Source organism: Haliotis asinina, chromosome 6 (genome assembly GCF_037392515.1).
Source record: "Haliotis asinina isolate JCU_RB_2024 chromosome 6, JCU_Hal_asi_v2, whole genome shotgun sequence".
Lineage (NCBI taxonomy): Eukaryota > Metazoa > Mollusca > Gastropoda > Lepetellida > Haliotidae > Haliotis > Haliotis asinina.
This window is the reverse complement of record NC_090285.1, coordinates 15,574,256-15,590,020: the sequence shown is the minus strand read 5'-3', so window position 1 is coordinate 15,590,020 and position 15,765 is coordinate 15,574,256. Positions and strand designations below refer to the sequence as shown.

Sequence of the window (15,765 nt, the reverse complement as noted above, 5' to 3'; positions counted from 1 at the left end):
ATGTCCCGTGGACCATTAACCCCATACATCAAATTTGAACAAAAACATAACTTGATTGGCTGGCAGCAACAACTGGACCAGACAATCCAGTGGTCAACAGCATGAGCATCAATCTACACAGCTGGGATCCAATGATATGTGTCAACAAAGTCTGTGATTCTGACTATCCAATCTCGTTTGATGCTTCTTACAAGCATGGGTTACTAAAGGTCAAAGGTAATCCAGATCTTCATGCAACTAACCCAATGGCCTAGCACATACTAGACAGATGACTGCATTAAAACAAAGTGTACATCTGTATAGAAACCATCATCCTAAGGTTCGAGTAACAAGTCTAATCGAATCTTATTGCTAGAGCCCCTGTTTACAGTAAACAGGAATATTGGTCTCATAAGAGCAAAGTGCATATGTACATGATATTCTCTTGTACGCTAATAAAAGTGGTGATAAGTTTACAGGAATACATATCCCACCAATGCATAAGATGATTGGGTACACATAATAATGAAACTTCTTTCAAGACAGATTGATTAGAGGAGTCTTAATGTCAATATTCAAAGCTATAAAAATTCTTGACACATATAAATTCATTCAGATAATGATTTTATAATGTTTTACGTTTCTGTTTTCACCTGTTTAATAAATTCAACTTCAGGTACTCTGACTTCTGCCTACGGAGAAAAAAGTTTGACAGGGGGTGTATAACCATGCAAGTTGCAGCTTATTGTCTTTGGTTTTAAGGTTTGCTCAACACCCCTTCAGCAATATTCCAACCGAATGACAGCAGGTTATAAATAACTGAATCAAGACCAGACAAACCAGTGCTTGAAACTAACAGATTCATGCTTTCAGGGTACGACACCCGTTCAAGCAAATCACCAAATCTGTCCATCCAATCCACTAATTTGCCTCCCTGATCATAACAGTATTGCTGTAATGAATCTCTAATAGTAATTAATTGATGGTAGACATGAAAAGAGATTGATGTATTAATAGTGCATGTGACTATCAATAGTTTAGTAATTAACTTCTGTTGATAAAAACGCAGCGCAAAATACAAACTTTTGCAGCTTCGTTGAGTTTATATTTATATTTAACTGTTTACTTATCTGGCTTTTAAGATTCTTGTCAGTTATTTGAAGAAACTGAAACTAATTCATCTTGTTTTTACTTCATACAAAACTACTACACATTCATCTGGAAAACGACTTCAAATGTGTCAATTCAAGGAGAAAAAAACATTGCAACAGTACTGCAACATTTGGTCGCAATAGACTATCACTATCACAAAACGTGTTTGCCCATCGATAGTCACCATTACATGTTGGCTTACTGATGTCCTATTTTATCAGCACCTACCACAGGCGTAAGGACCTGGTGTTCCACAGGCTGTCTGCGTAGAGTGTTTAGGACGAGCAATGTCAAGACGAAGATGGAAATGAGCATCGCCACCAAACTGAAGAATACGCCCACAGTGAACCACAAGCGCAGCATACGTGGGTTCCATTGCCCTACCCGGAGGAACATGCGGTTCAGGGCGTTGGTGTACCATCTCAGCTGACACACCGACACAGTCAGTCCACTGCTGTCCAATGCATGACGGTATGATCGGCTAGTGGACTTCTTTGTCTGAAATACAAAGTGAGAGAATTTAGTTCAGTGCGATTTTATCAATATTCCAGCAGTATCATGGTAGGGGACCAGAAATGAGCTTCACACGTAGTACCCATGTGGGGAACTGCAACTGCGTCTTCACTGTGACAACATGACCGCCCCATGGGCTACAAAGGTTTCTGACGCTTTATTGGTGGGTCTGGGGAAAAGCACTTAGTGTCATGTTATTTCCATTTATGGAATATTTACATAAAAAGAATGAAATCTCACCTATATTGCATTTAAGCAAATACATTCAAGGGTGGATGGGTGACTAGATAAGTGAGTGGGTGGGTATGCAAGTGAGTTGGCGGGTGGGTGAGTGGATGGGCAACATCCCTGTAATATCACAGTGGCAGGTACCAGAAATGGTCTTCACGCACTGTACCCATGTGGGGATTCTCACCCATGTCTTCAGCGTAATGTTCTTTGAGCAGCAAAGTATTAACATGCATTAAGTGCCAGCTATTTTACAGATTCAGGTCATTGTTGCACAAGTTCAAGCTATAACTGCTCATATCGAGCCCTGACTAAGCCTAGCATGATTAAGACTTATTAATAGAACTGGTCATGCTAGTGGCAGTAGAACTCAAATTTCGTTTCATTGCATCAGTTCTCTTGCATCAGATTTACTATATAAAGAAAATCGGATATTGACTATCATTCATTGATTAACATCAGGAAAGAATACACTCCAACCATTTCTCCAGTGATGATTTGCATTAGAGAGAAAGAATTTAAGACAGATTCAAACCAAGACACATCATGGAACAGTCTATACAAACACAAACAACAAAAGCAGAAATTATTTCTGTCGTGACTGAAGGAAAGACCTCCAAAGGTAAGACTAAGAACACAAGCCTACCAGCATTAAAACATATTAACCTGTCCACTGTACATATAACAAGCATTTCTAGAAAACTTACCTTATCAGTTAAATTAATGAATTATGTAACATTACAAGCAGCGTAAACATCAACTGTAAAGACTGTACTTCATATGTTGATTTAGCCAAAGCTCTGACAACAGAAACTGCTTTCACAATTAAAACATAAAAAGCCATACTTTTTAACTAAAATTTGCAGAGCTTAGTTAAATACATGTTAACCTACTTGCAGATGTGCAATGTATGATAAAGTTTCAACAGCAAATTCCATTTGCAACATGGTGTGTTAAAACATCAGAGGTTTTGGAGAACAGAAACCCATGATATAGTACCCATGAAACCATAGCAACAATGAGGCACAGATGATCGCTGTTTAAGGAGCTGTCATAGCGGAGACGTGTCTATGAAAAACCATGTTTCAATGTCATAGCTATTCAAAGTGTTGAAGAAAAATGAACTGACATATGTATGCTTATTATGTTCTTTCATATATCAAAAGAGACTTGCACTTTGTGTAAGTTAGATTCATAACTATGTTGTACTTTGCAATACCGGGTTGCACCAGTGCAAGTAACAAAGCTCTCAATCGAGCCCTGATTTGGGTATATGCTTCTGATGACTTTATCTTTCACACAGAATATTAATGCAATTCTCTGGTATTCTCCTTTAATCAAATCACGTAATCAAATCTATTATGTTGGGCCTCATAAATCATATATACAATTCCTATCTCCTTTCTTTAGACATGAGTGAAGTCTAATTTTATGCCAGGGATCATCTCCATTGAATCTGATGAAATGGAGTCTTTGAAAAGAAAAGAAGACAATGACCGGGTCGAAACATTAAATTCATTAGCAATGATAAATGACAATCGTTAATGGGAACCAAAAAAGCGCCCGACCTTGCAGCTGATATTACAATGGATCTCTTTAGCACTGAACGATCATGATTAACACGTGACTGCGCTGAAAACAAATATACCTTCAGAAATGCATCCAAGAGGTACAACGACGACCAGAAACCAAGCACAAGAGCTATCCATGTTGACTGTAGCATGGCTGTGATGAGACAAATTTTGATCACAGTGCAACATGTGGTTTTTGATCAATATTTTGTCTTGAAATATACATGAATCATCCTTCACACAACCACATTTACAACGTGACAGCAATATTGCATCATGTATGCCTTGAAACGGGATGACATCGTTGTCAAATCTATGAAAACATTCTCGTGTGAGATATACAACGGTTATTTAACCGTTAATTCATTTCTCAATCAGGAAATGGTTCTTTCATGTGAGCCGCTTTCTATCAGGTGTGCATGCATAATCTGGGTCAAAAGCTGCTCCGGAGTAAATCATCGTATTAATTTACGATTGGTTAAACTATATACTATACGTTGAAAGACATATAGTATTCTATAATGACATTGCGTGTGTGTCACATTTTCCTGTTTTTATATACAACATCAAAGCATATTAAATTTAACAATTTTCGATATTTAAATTAAAATCTTTATTTTACCTCTCCGACATTATATCAGTGAATTACTTACACAATAGACCGTTTGGAAAATTTAAGATACTACATTAGTTTTCTAAATATAGTATTTGTATTCAGGAAGTTCCGGAAGGATTGTGGTATTTGAGAGACTTGCATCAGAAAGCATGGCAGGCGAAGAAGAAGACAAGTCGGTGAACAGACAGCCTCACTTGTCCCGTCAAGATCTTACTACTCTTGTGAGTAAAGAGGCGGTGGACTAAACGGTTATAAGACAATGAGCAAATCCAGAATATTTCCAAATAAATAAATACATTTCGTTCCCGGGGCCTATTGCATACCGGCGAAATGAAGCTGTTGACATGGTCATCTGTCGCCAAACCGCGATTTCAATGCAAGCAGCTGTTCTTAATTTGATCGTTTTATCACTGTGTGTGAAAGTGACTTTTATTTTAATTTTTGTTGTAATACTGCACCCTAAACAACTTGCCCAGTATTTGATATGTTTCGCAATGAAAAGTCACTGATAGACTTCAGCATGTGCAATTAATATCAGCGAAATTCTGAAAACATTCAAGGGAATATATCCATATCAATTCAGATACCTGCCACCTGCTAAAGTTTGCAAGAGGTTTTCAGTTTATGGGTTTTTTTTAGTTCGAAAACATCTTTATTCCTGGCGTAGACCACCCGTGGAGATGCGAGGTAGATCTTCAGCAACCCATGCTTGTCACAAAAGGTGCCATCTACTTGTCATGAGAGGCGACTAATGGGATCGGGTGGTCACGTTCGCTGACTCGGTTGACCCATACCATTGGTTCCTAATTGATGACTGGATTTTCTGGTCCAGACACAGATTATTTACAGAACGACGCGATATTGATGAGTGTGACATAAATCTAGACACACAATAGTGTTGATATGTGAGGATCAGTGAAGTTAGAATTGATGTCCAGCAAGCCATGATTGTCATAAGAGGTAACAGGAGCAGGTGGTCTTTGCATCCCAGTTGCATTGATGATTCCCCAAGATGCCAATCACTAGATTGTATGGTCTAGACTTAGTTATTTGCACACTGCCATCATATAACTGAAATTTTCATGCATGTGGTTCTAAACAACAAAGAAACCTGCAGAAAGAAAACTTTTGACCACAGAGACTAGTAGGAGAGAATACTTTGGTATTGTATTTGAACATCAATGCTGTTGTGTAAAGACACTTATTGATGATATCTGTTTTCAGGATGTGAAAAAGTTGTCCCCATTGACACCTGATGTCATCAGTAGACAAGCTACCATAAATATAGGTAAGATGTCACCAGTAGACGTGCCACCATAAACTTGATTAAGATGTGATCAGTACACAAGTCACATTAAACGTAGGTTAGATGGTAAGAGTTACAAAATTTTATCAGTGTACATGTCAAGAAGAACTCTTTTCATAGCTAGGCCTTCTCTTTATTGCAACAGATGCCACATTTCAGTGTAGATTCTAACACCATTGGTCCACACCACAGATCATTATTCTGCTCAGCTAAGATATAAGCAACAAACAAAATAAAATTGTGAACTGATTATTTACTTGACCCGTGAAGGCCTACCGCAAACCTTACTTGCCATAAAAGCCGTCTAAACTTGTCGTAAGAGGCGCCTGAAGGGATTGGTTGGTCAGACTCACTGACTTGGTTGACACTTCATTGGTTCCCAGTTGTGCAGATCGATGATAATGCTGTTGATCATTGGATTGTCCAGACTCGATTATTTACAGACCGCTGCCATATAGCTGGAATATTGCTGAGTGGGGCGTAACAGTAAACTCACCCACTCGATGATCAGTTACTTTACTTGTGGAATGTAATGAAATTTGTGTTTGTTGAATTTTTATTCCTGACTTTGTGGGGGACATTTCTAATTACGAAATCATTTTCCATCATGGCATATATAGCTCTTTTATAGTAAACTGAGGTTCAGTGCCATAGCATTATTTATGCACCATTGTTTTTGTAAATTTGTGTAGTCTGCACCTTTAGCCACTAGTCCCACACTAAAGTGGTGGATGATTTCTTACATTCTCAGGCACAAGAATTTTCCGCGGATTTTTCTTGATTTTGAACATTTTTTAGTGTTTCCATTGCAAATTATGAAACAGTCATGGAGAGGTCTCAAAGGTCTCTCTCTCTCTCTCTCTCTCTCTCTCTCTCTCTCTCTCTCTCTCTCGCTCTCGCTCTCTCGCTCGCACGCACACACGCACGCACGCACGCGGAACCCCTGTGGCCACCTTGGACCCAGACTACATTTTCAGTGTTTTTTTGCACTTTGACGTTCTCATTTCTGGAGTCTACATAATTTGTCTTTAAATATCACATATCTGCTTCAACACATGTGCAGTTCTTCACATTGGTGTAGTTTGTGAAGCTCACTCTGTGATATTCCTGGAATATTGCTAAAATCAGCGCAAAACTAAATTCACTCACTGACTGGTTTCCTTACATCTTTTAGGTACAATCGGCCATGTGGCTCACGGAAAGTCAACGGTCGTCAAAGCCATATCTGGAGTACAGGTAATCATGTTGGGTCTTTTTTAAGGTTATGTGTTCATGGTAATGTGTTTACATTATGAAAGCATTAAAAACTGAATCGTTTACACATATTTTCTTGTGGAAGTGTGTGCATTATACATAAAGTAATGGAGTACCATCAGATTAAAAGAATGACTTGAAATACCACCTCAACAAAGAAAATTATCACTTGTAGTATCGTCGCCATCCCAAAACGTAACACATGTTCAGTAGTACGATGTTTTCAGGGTTTGTTTTTGCCTGCGTTGTCATGTTTATGAGTTGTTTTCTTGAGTACTTATTAGAGGTGTGACAATACAGAAAATTCATGATATGATAAGTATCACGATATCTTGGAAAGAGGCAATGCGATTCGATACACATCATGAAGTGCTATCTTCAGTTATTTTCTGTAGAAACGTATATTTTGATATCAAGTAATAGTGTAAATATTAACATAACCGCCAATTTCTAGTGGCAATTAACAATTTTGAGGTCAGCGATACATGTCACGATATGGAAAAAAGTATTGAAATATTTATTGTTCAATAAAGTATCATGATTATCTATACTGCACTATATCATCACAGCTCTAGTACTTTCTAGTATTTTCTTTGTGACTATTGGTGCTACCATTGTTATATTGAGGTTGTTTTCCGTTTCAGACTGTCAGATTTAAGAATGAATTGGAGAGAAACATCACAATCAAACTGGGTTATGCCAATGCAAAGGTAAATACTAGGTACAAGTGTTGGATTTACTAACATAGCTCTAACATAGTCAGCTTGTTGTAAGATCAACATCAGCATGGAGAGTATAAGTTCATTGGTTCACCCACTGACCATATTATGGATGATACTTCTTGTTACCTATTTTGACACTGGTACACATGCAACTCTACACCACCTTGCCACACAACTTGCCACACAACTTGCCACGTCACATTCCCATGGATTGGGAAAGAGAATTTAGACGAAGGGCCATTTTTAGGATTATTAGCCATTTTCTGAATGTAGAAAGGGCCACTGCCCTTGTCTCAATATTAAACTTAAAAATTTTAATGAGCCATTTTCTTATTCTTATGGGCAAAATGGGCCATGGCTCCTGCCTATCCCAATCCTGGCACTCCACCTGAGAAAATGACAACCTGTGGATATAATACAAGTACTCTCCTTGTTCCAGATTTACAAGTGTGATAACGAGTCTTGTCCAAGACCGGGCTGTTACAGGTCATGTGGTAGCGCTACCCAAGATGTCTTTCCCTGTGACAGGATCGGATGCAGCGGCAGATTCAGACTACTGAGGTGAGGTGCTGGTGGTGACAATCATGCATGTCCTGTAGATGATGATGATGGTGATGGTGATGATGTATAACAATGATTGAAAGTGAAATGAAAGAACTGAAACAATTTTTTAATTTGCAGACATGTTTCCTTTGTTGACTGCCCAGGGCACGACATTCTTATGGCAACTATGTTGAACGGAGCAGCTGTTATGGATGCTGCACTTCTTCTTATAGGTGAGCGAGTCAAGATTTCACATCAGCATTTTTTCAGCCATACAGCAACCTTTTATGGATGAAAACTACTTGTATTATTAAGATACTGTAAGTTAGTTGCCATAGTTTCGGTGTATTCAGTAGAGTTCTTCATCCAATGGACATGATTGGCGAGGAGAGTGTACGGACAGTAGGTTAATCAACGGCAGTATCATACTAATGTTTGTGGTGTAGTGGTTATGTCCGCCCGGAGACTGGTTGGTAATGGGTTCATGTCATACCAAAAGATGGTACTACATGGTACTTGTTGGTCCCTGCCTGGCGCTCAGCATTAGTGGGTACAAACAAGGACTCGTCGGCTTGGAGTCGGTGTAATGTGTCTGAGTAGGGGATTCATGTTTAAATGTGGCATGGTATCTCAGTGAGTTATAAAACCAGTTTTAGTCTGGGCTAGTACAAGCAGACACACGAACATGTACGATGTCATGCGTGTTCACAGCATTGTAGGGATAAACTGAAGCGTGGCTTGTAGTTCATCTGTTGTATTTGAGACAGGTGTCTATGTTAAACTCTACCATTCAACTCAGTGATCGAAGATATGATAAAAATGTTGTCAGGGTCATAATGTCACTGAGGTCAGGAACCCTGATGGCAAAGATAGTTGTTATTGAAGACTAGATGGTATGGACATTTATTCAGATTTGATCATAAACAGGCAACCTTCCTTTGTTTATTTTATTATTGTGTTTGGTGTCAAATAACGAAACAAAAATGGATCCAAAATACACATTCCACTAACTAATACACATTCCTTCTAACTGTAGAAGTAAGGTCTACCTTAGTCCTCTTCATTGGTGTTGGAAATATGGAGCATAAAGGACCCTCTAACCCTATGAGTTGTTCTTTCAGACAATTTTTTCACAGTTCCACATTGTTTCCCATTTCAGCTGGGAACGAGTCCTGTCCTCAACCCCAAACCTCAGAGCATCTGGCAGCAGTCGAGATCATGAAGCTGAAACACATCCTCATACTTCAGAACAAGATAGATTTGGTCAAAGAAACACAGGCCAAGGAGCAGTATGAACAGATCCTAGCTTTCGTTAAAGGTAATAATGTGTCAGACTTCATATTAGCCAGACTTTCCCAGTTTATGTTGAAATCACTTGTCCACAGACATACTTTTTAAAGTAGCTGTCTAAGGTTGTTGCTATATTTCTTAGTAAAAATGGGTATAACAAACTGAAATTAGAGTTCTATTTGAGTACGTTATTTTGTGCATTTTTGTTCAATGTTGATATTTTTAGCTATTTATCCAGGTGAGATTAATCACGTAGGTTTGCTTCGCGATTTGGATATCACTTATCATACCAATTCAGCAATTCTTTCATGAAAGTGATATCATGTGCATGGGATCCCCAGTTTTGTCAGTGAATTTTACCGAAACTCTGACATTCTATGACATAATGTACAGACATCTGTTTGTGTTTCAACCCTTGAATATCCAGGTTAGAACTCATCTTTAGTAACCCATGCTTGTCAAAAGAGGTAACAAACAGGATTGTGCGGTCAAGCTTGTTGACATGGTTGACACGTTATCAGTTCCCTCTTGTGTAGGTAGAGGCTCATGTTGATCACAGGATGGTCTGGTCCAGACTTGATTAATTACCGACTGAAGCAAAATGTAAAACCTAACTCACTCCTGTTTGTTTTTCAGGTACAGTGGCTGAGGGGGCACCTGTAATTCCAGTGTCAGCTCAGCTCAAGTACAATATAGATGTTGTGTGTGAATATGTCGTCAAAAGTATTCCCGTGCCAGTCAGAGACTTCACATCAGAACCGAGGCTAATAGGTACGTTTCCATGGCAACTGAAAAAAGCAATGCCACTACCCATGAGTGTGTTATAACCTGACAAAAACAAAGTGAATTTATTTGTTGGATAGAGACGTGGACCCCATCTTTCTGTCTTGTTTCTAAAGCATAACACCTGAGCCTTTGAAATTTTTTCCTGAAGCTTTAAAATCCATCATACATAGAGAAGACTCTTTTGGATCTCCAGGTTACTTATGATTCTGATATAGGTTGTCAGACTTGTTGAAAGGGACAGATGTAATTCTTCTTACTCTTTTTGTTGAAATGCAAACAAAGCGTAATGCATCAAATAGTTAATTGTTTTGCAATTTTGATTTGAATCTTCATCAGTGGTAAACCCAGGTCATGTAAGAAGTCAAGAGTGTACCTCTCAATGATAGAGTGTGTATTGTCAATACCTGCTCTAAGTAAACTTTCCTATTTTTCAGTAATCAGGTCATTTGATGTCAACAAACCAGGATGTGAGGTCGATGACCTCAAGGGGGGCGTGGCAGGTGGAAGTATTCTGAGAGGCGTTCTTAAGGTAAGATAATATTGGCCTGTTCTTTGAGGAAAATTCATTATAAAATACTTACACACCAAGCCTACAATTTGCTGTGCATACTAGCCATTAATCCTACTGATACTCAAACTGACTTTGACCTGTCTGGAGTAGAACATGTTCCATTTAGGTCAAGGGGCACTTTTCAGGTGAAAGTGTCCATAAAGAAGCAGAAGGATCTTGCAGGTCACAGAGCAGAGTTATGTCCCTTGGGTGTATCAGAAATCTGATTACAGGGTAGAATCACAATTCATCCAATGTATGTTTCCAGATTTTGTCGGCACTATGAGCAAGCTCATTTCGTTAAATCGCTACTTTGTCCACAGGTTGGTCAGGAAATAGAGGTCAGGCCTGGTATCGTGTCACGTGACCAGGAGGGGAAACTGACATGTCGGCCAATCCTATCACGAATTGTCTCTCTGTTTGCTGAACAGAATGACTTACAGTATGCTGTTCCTGGTGGGCTTATAGGTGAGAACATGAAGACTTGATTGAATATTTTTAGGGCTATTGGATGGTTAAGAAAGTTGGTCAAGATTGTAAAAAGTACCAGAATTGTCAACCTGTTTTTGTGTCATGTTATTATTGCAGGTGGAACTGTATATCACTTTAGCTTTCCTTGCTTTGGTGAGCAGTTAGCACTATACTTTTGAACAGTTATCATTGTCTTGGTGAAGGATAATCTCTGTTTTTGTGAAGACTTGCTCTTGCTCCTGTGAAGGATTTTCCCAGGTCATGTGAACTGTTATTTAGCATCTTGAATGAGAACATTACTATCCATTGGACAGTCCTCTTCACTCTGATTTCATTTTAAAAAAGAACAAAACACAATTTACCTGCGAAGGTCACGGGGTAGAATAGGCCCACAGCAACCCATGCTTGCCATAAAAGACAACTGTGCTTGTTATAAGGGGCAACTATGCTTGTCGTAAGAGGAGACTAACGGGATCGGGTGATCAGACTCACTGACACTGGTTGATGCATGTCATCGGTTCCCAAATGTGCAGATCAATGCTCATGTTGTTGGTCACTGGGTTGTCTGGTCCACACTCGAATATTTACTGACCGCCACCATATGGGTGGAACATTGCTGAGTGTGGCGTAAAACTCACTCACTCACTCACTCACTCACTCACTCACTCACTCACTCACTCACTCACTCACCAAAACACAATTTAGACTAATGAAAATAGATGTTCTTCTTCTTTACTCCTGTCCTCTGTCTTACCCATGATGTTTGTCTGAGAGTATGGTTGAGTGGTTAGTTCAATCATATTTCTACCTCTGCAGGTGTTGGTACCAAGATTGACCCCACCTTGTGTCGAGCTGACCGCATGGTTGGGCAGGTGCTTGGAGCCGTGGATGCCCTGCCAGACATCTACACAGAATTGGAAATCTCCTTCTTCCTGCTCCGACGACTTCTCGGAGTCAAGACAGAGGGAGACAAGAAAGGCGCCAAGGTCAGTAGTGGTGCATCAGTCTGTCAAAAGAGCCACCTTAATGGATCGGGTGGTTAGGGCTGTAGATGTGAATGAGTAGTTGATTGCTCATAATATCAATCACTTGTTTAGCATTGTCGACTTTGAAGGAGAAACACACAAAATTTGACAACAACAGGAGATAATTCATACCTCTATTTCAATGACACATAGCAAAAATCTGTTTCAAGTCCGTTGAATTCATTAGATTTTAATCCCTTAACTTTTAACACTGAATTTAGTGGGATAATATTTAAACATGGCATTTAAGTCCCTTCTTTTATATTGGTCTGTTTTTCAATCTACAGACTCTGAAAAGAGGCATACAAATTTATATTTGAAATGTGTTGAGTGGATTAATGCAAATATGTGAAATTTAAGCTACAAACTTGTGGCTCACGATAGGCCGCTTTGCTGTCTGAGAAATGTACTGTCAAGATCAGGGTTTGAATTGATCTTTCTGTTTTTGATCTTTTTTGTGAGAGGTGACTGAAAGTATCGTAAGTTCAAGCTCACTGACATAATTGACACGTCACCATATCCCAAATGCGCGGAACCAACAACCTTGGCTAGAATGGATTAAGTATTACAGATTCATATTCCTGTAATCATGAAGTTTGCAGGTCACTTGAAAGTTTGATTGATTGTCTGCACAGGTCCAAAGACTGGCAAAGAACGAGATTTTGATGGTGAACATAGGGTCATTGTCGACAGGAGGTCGTGTATTGGCTGTGAAGGCTGATTTGGCAAAGATCGGTCTTACGAATCCTGTATGTACGGAGATTGGAGAGAAAATTGCCCTGAGTAGAAGAGTTGAGAAACACTGGAGGTATGTATACTGGTAGCAATATACATGTATGGTGATGGGGTTTAGTTCTGCACTTTGTTTTACACCAGTTTTCCAGCAGTATTACAGCAGGGGACACAAGAAATGGACTTGACATTGTGCCAATGTGAGAAAATTAACCCTAATCATCAGCGTGATACGCAAGTGCTTTAACAACTGGGCTATCCCACCACTCATGTATGGTATATGCTGGGTAGGACTGCATTGGCGTATGACGGGGGTACTCTGGTCTACACCAGCAAGGCCACACCCTGACAAGATTTGAGCTTGACTGATCCTGAGCAAACCCAGTTGTGTAGATCAAAGCTCTTGTTGTTTCTCACTGGGATGGTCCAGACATATGTCTGGCATATTACCAAGTGCAGTGTGAAACATTAAAAATCAAAACATCTGCTTACTTGTTGTAAGGCATAAACCAGACAACTCGGATCATCCTTGTCAATCAGGTTCCACGATTATCCCATTTTGGTTTGTTATAAGGTCTTCATCAAATTACTGTTTGTGTATGTGATGCATTAAACAGCAAAGAAATGATACGTAAAGGTTGAGGATGATATGGAGTAAACATGGATTACTGGATCACCTTCGTGAAACAGCACTTTCCAGAATTCATGATATGTTTCTTCAACAAGCGTGTTCTTTTTTTCAGATTGATTGGATGGGGTCAGATACGAAGAGGAGTGAAAGTAAATCCCGAATCTTAAACTGAAATGTTGTAGGACTAATTAACGAATTTTCCGACACTCGAGTGCCTGAGTGGTTGTACAGAAACAGCTAAACCTACTGACGGTGCCAAGGTAGAAGCGAGCATCACCATGGAATTTACCCAAACCTACATCATGTTTCTGTTAAGTTAAACACCAAAACTTATTCCAAATATCATTCGTCATGTGATGTTAGGTTCCGACTGTTTCGCAGTTAATGTACAGACAAGGATTTAAGGTTTAATTTGTGATACTCATTATTCATTACAATTTCATCCAACTGATTGTTCTGATTTTAACATCATGTCAAAATACATAAAGATTTAGCAATTATTTATTATTCAGCAACATTATCGATGAAAAATGTATGAATGTATACTATTCACAAAAGGTTAAGACCAAGGTTTTATTGTTGCCATAGTTAATGGCTTGATGATTAACTACAGTAATATATGAGATGGTTCTTCTTCAGCTTTGAATGGTATATTACATCAAGCAGTTCCGATGGTTTCATTTCATTATTTTGTTCCCCTGATGGCAAAGGTGTGAGGGTTTGAGCCTATAGCTAAGCAACACGGGTACATGCTCCCAAACCATAAACAGGTTGTCTTGGACCACCTGTTGACACGATCTGGATGTTCAGGAAGATATTTGTCTTTCAGATGGTGTGAGTCCTTACCAGTGTTTATGTATCCTAAAATTCAACATCCATGTGGAAGTAAATTTACATGTAAATTCTGTAAAAAATGTTTTTCTTGTATTTTTATGCTGAAAAAAAATGATACTGAAGATAACAAAAAAGGAGTGAAAGAATATTGTTTTATGCTGCGCTAAACAATATTTCAGTAATATCATGGTAGGGGACACCAGAAATTGGCTTCACACATCATACCCAAATGTACAATATCAAACTTGGGACTCCTATATTACAAGCAAAATCACCACTATGCTGCCCCATTTCCCCATTACCACAAGGTAAGGAATGTTATTGATAAGTTGGTTGGAAGAATATATTGTCAAGTTTTGTGTCTTGACATCAGGTTGTGATGTAACATTGCTTTCTGGATAATATTCTTTGTGTATCTTGGGAGTGAGTTACCTTGTGGTTAAAGAATATAGCAGTCACACAGAAGACTAGACTCAAATTTCACGAGTGGGTACAATCTGTGGTGTCTCTTGCTGGGATATTACTGGAAAAAGTTTGAAAGCCAACTCCTCCTCTTCGTAAAGAGGGCAAACATCAAGTTCAAGTCTTGGTTTCAAATTCTGTTTCATTCCAAGCATTTGTTATTCAGCACCCTTCTCTTTTAGGTCTGTAGTGACTTTGTCTCCATATAGCAATACTGGACAAAATAAGTTGGGGATATTGGTATTTTTAAGACTGATATTTTATTAGTGTTTCGTATCATTAAATAAATACATCGTTCATAATTTTGAAATTTACAAATATCCCTCCCTATGTCCAGTGTAGATTATTGGTGAATACTCCCCAGGGAGGTGAGGTAGTTGAAAGAATGCCAGAAAGAAATTACTAGTTGCATGGATATGTGTGCTGTTTTACATTATACTAAAACAATCACTTCTTACTGCCTTTTGTAGTGGATAAAGCATCCCATGCCACCTCCTACCAAAAGCCAATAAAATATAGTACGTTTTGGTATCCTTCCTTCCACCCACCACTGAGCAGATTAGACAAGGTTTGGCTGGTTCTGCGTCTTAAATAGAATAAGATCTTAAACTTTGGCATGACATCACAGTTGTCTGGCGCTATACAAATGTCCTGTTCACACAATCACACATCACATCTTTGAGGTGGCTTACATGAGTCTTCCACCTGTTTTGTCTGACATTCAGTGGAGACTGAACTTTTACCACAAGAACTTGGTTCACAGATCTTTGCCCACAAGGAACTTGGTTCACAGATCTTTGCCCACAAGGAACTTGGTTCACAGATCTTTGCCCACAAGGAACTTGGTTCACAGATCTTTGCCCACAAGCAGCATTGCCCAAAACAATTTTGACGGGAGGACACAATATACAATTTGTTACAATAAATAGAGTTTTGCGTTCATTGCCTCACTTCAATACTCACACTGCTGAGGATATATTGTTTCCAAATAGATGAAATATTATTAATTAAATACCTGTTTAAGAGCTATTTTCAGCTCTACCAGTGTGCTTTATTATGTGCTGTTTCTGTGTAGTTCAATAAAATAATGCACACATATT

General features: G+C 38.9%; 3 protein-coding genes across 3 annotated transcripts in view; 2 read left to right on the top strand and 1 right to left on the bottom strand.

The window, feature by feature from the left end:
* LOC137287229 (membrane-bound transcription factor site-2 protease-like) overlaps positions 1-3,913 on the bottom strand; it is an 18,450-nt gene extending 14,537 nt beyond the window's left edge. The window contains exons 1-2 of the mRNA XM_067819420.1: positions 3,521-3,913; positions 1,360-1,629 (exon numbers count right to left, since the gene is read on the bottom strand). Coding sequence (XP_067675521.1) covers positions 1,360-1,629; positions 3,521-3,595 — 345 coding nt within the window. The 5' untranslated portion in view covers positions 3,596-3,913. The remainder of the gene's footprint in view (positions 1-1,359; positions 1,630-3,520) is intronic.
* Positions 2,304-15,765, top strand: LOC137287228 (eukaryotic translation initiation factor 2 subunit 3, Y-linked). The gene is made up of 14 exons (XM_067819418.1): positions 2,304-2,494; positions 4,162-4,280; positions 5,284-5,347; positions 6,540-6,601; positions 7,264-7,329; positions 7,781-7,902; positions 8,023-8,117; positions 9,044-9,202; positions 9,811-9,945; positions 10,395-10,489; positions 10,834-10,978; positions 11,798-11,967; positions 12,642-12,814; positions 13,482-15,765. The coding sequence occupies exons 1-14, from the start codon at positions 2,419-2,421 to the stop codon at positions 13,534-13,536; spliced, it is 1,536 nt and encodes a 511-aa protein (XP_067675519.1). The 5' UTR covers positions 2,304-2,418; the 3' UTR covers positions 13,537-15,765.
* LOC137287230 (uncharacterized) overlaps positions 9,380-15,765 on the top strand; it is a 66,238-nt gene continuing 59,852 nt past the window's right edge. The window contains exon 1 of the mRNA XM_067819423.1: positions 9,380-9,386. The gene's annotated coding sequence lies outside the window, so the exon portion shown is untranslated. The remainder of the gene's footprint in view (positions 9,387-15,765) is intronic.

Coding starts and splice junctions, on each gene's coding strand:
- LOC137287228 (XM_067819418.1), top strand. CDS start 2,419: ATGGAACAGTCTATACAAACACAAACAACAAAAGCAGAAATTATTTCT. Junction 9,203..9,810: donor GATCCTAGCTTTCGTTAAAG/GTAATAATGTGT, acceptor TTTGTTTTTCAG/GTACAGTGGCTGAGGGGGCA. Junction 9,946..10,394: donor ATCAGAACCGAGGCTAATAG/GTACGTTTCCAT, acceptor CCTATTTTTCAG/TAATCAGGTCATTTGATGTC.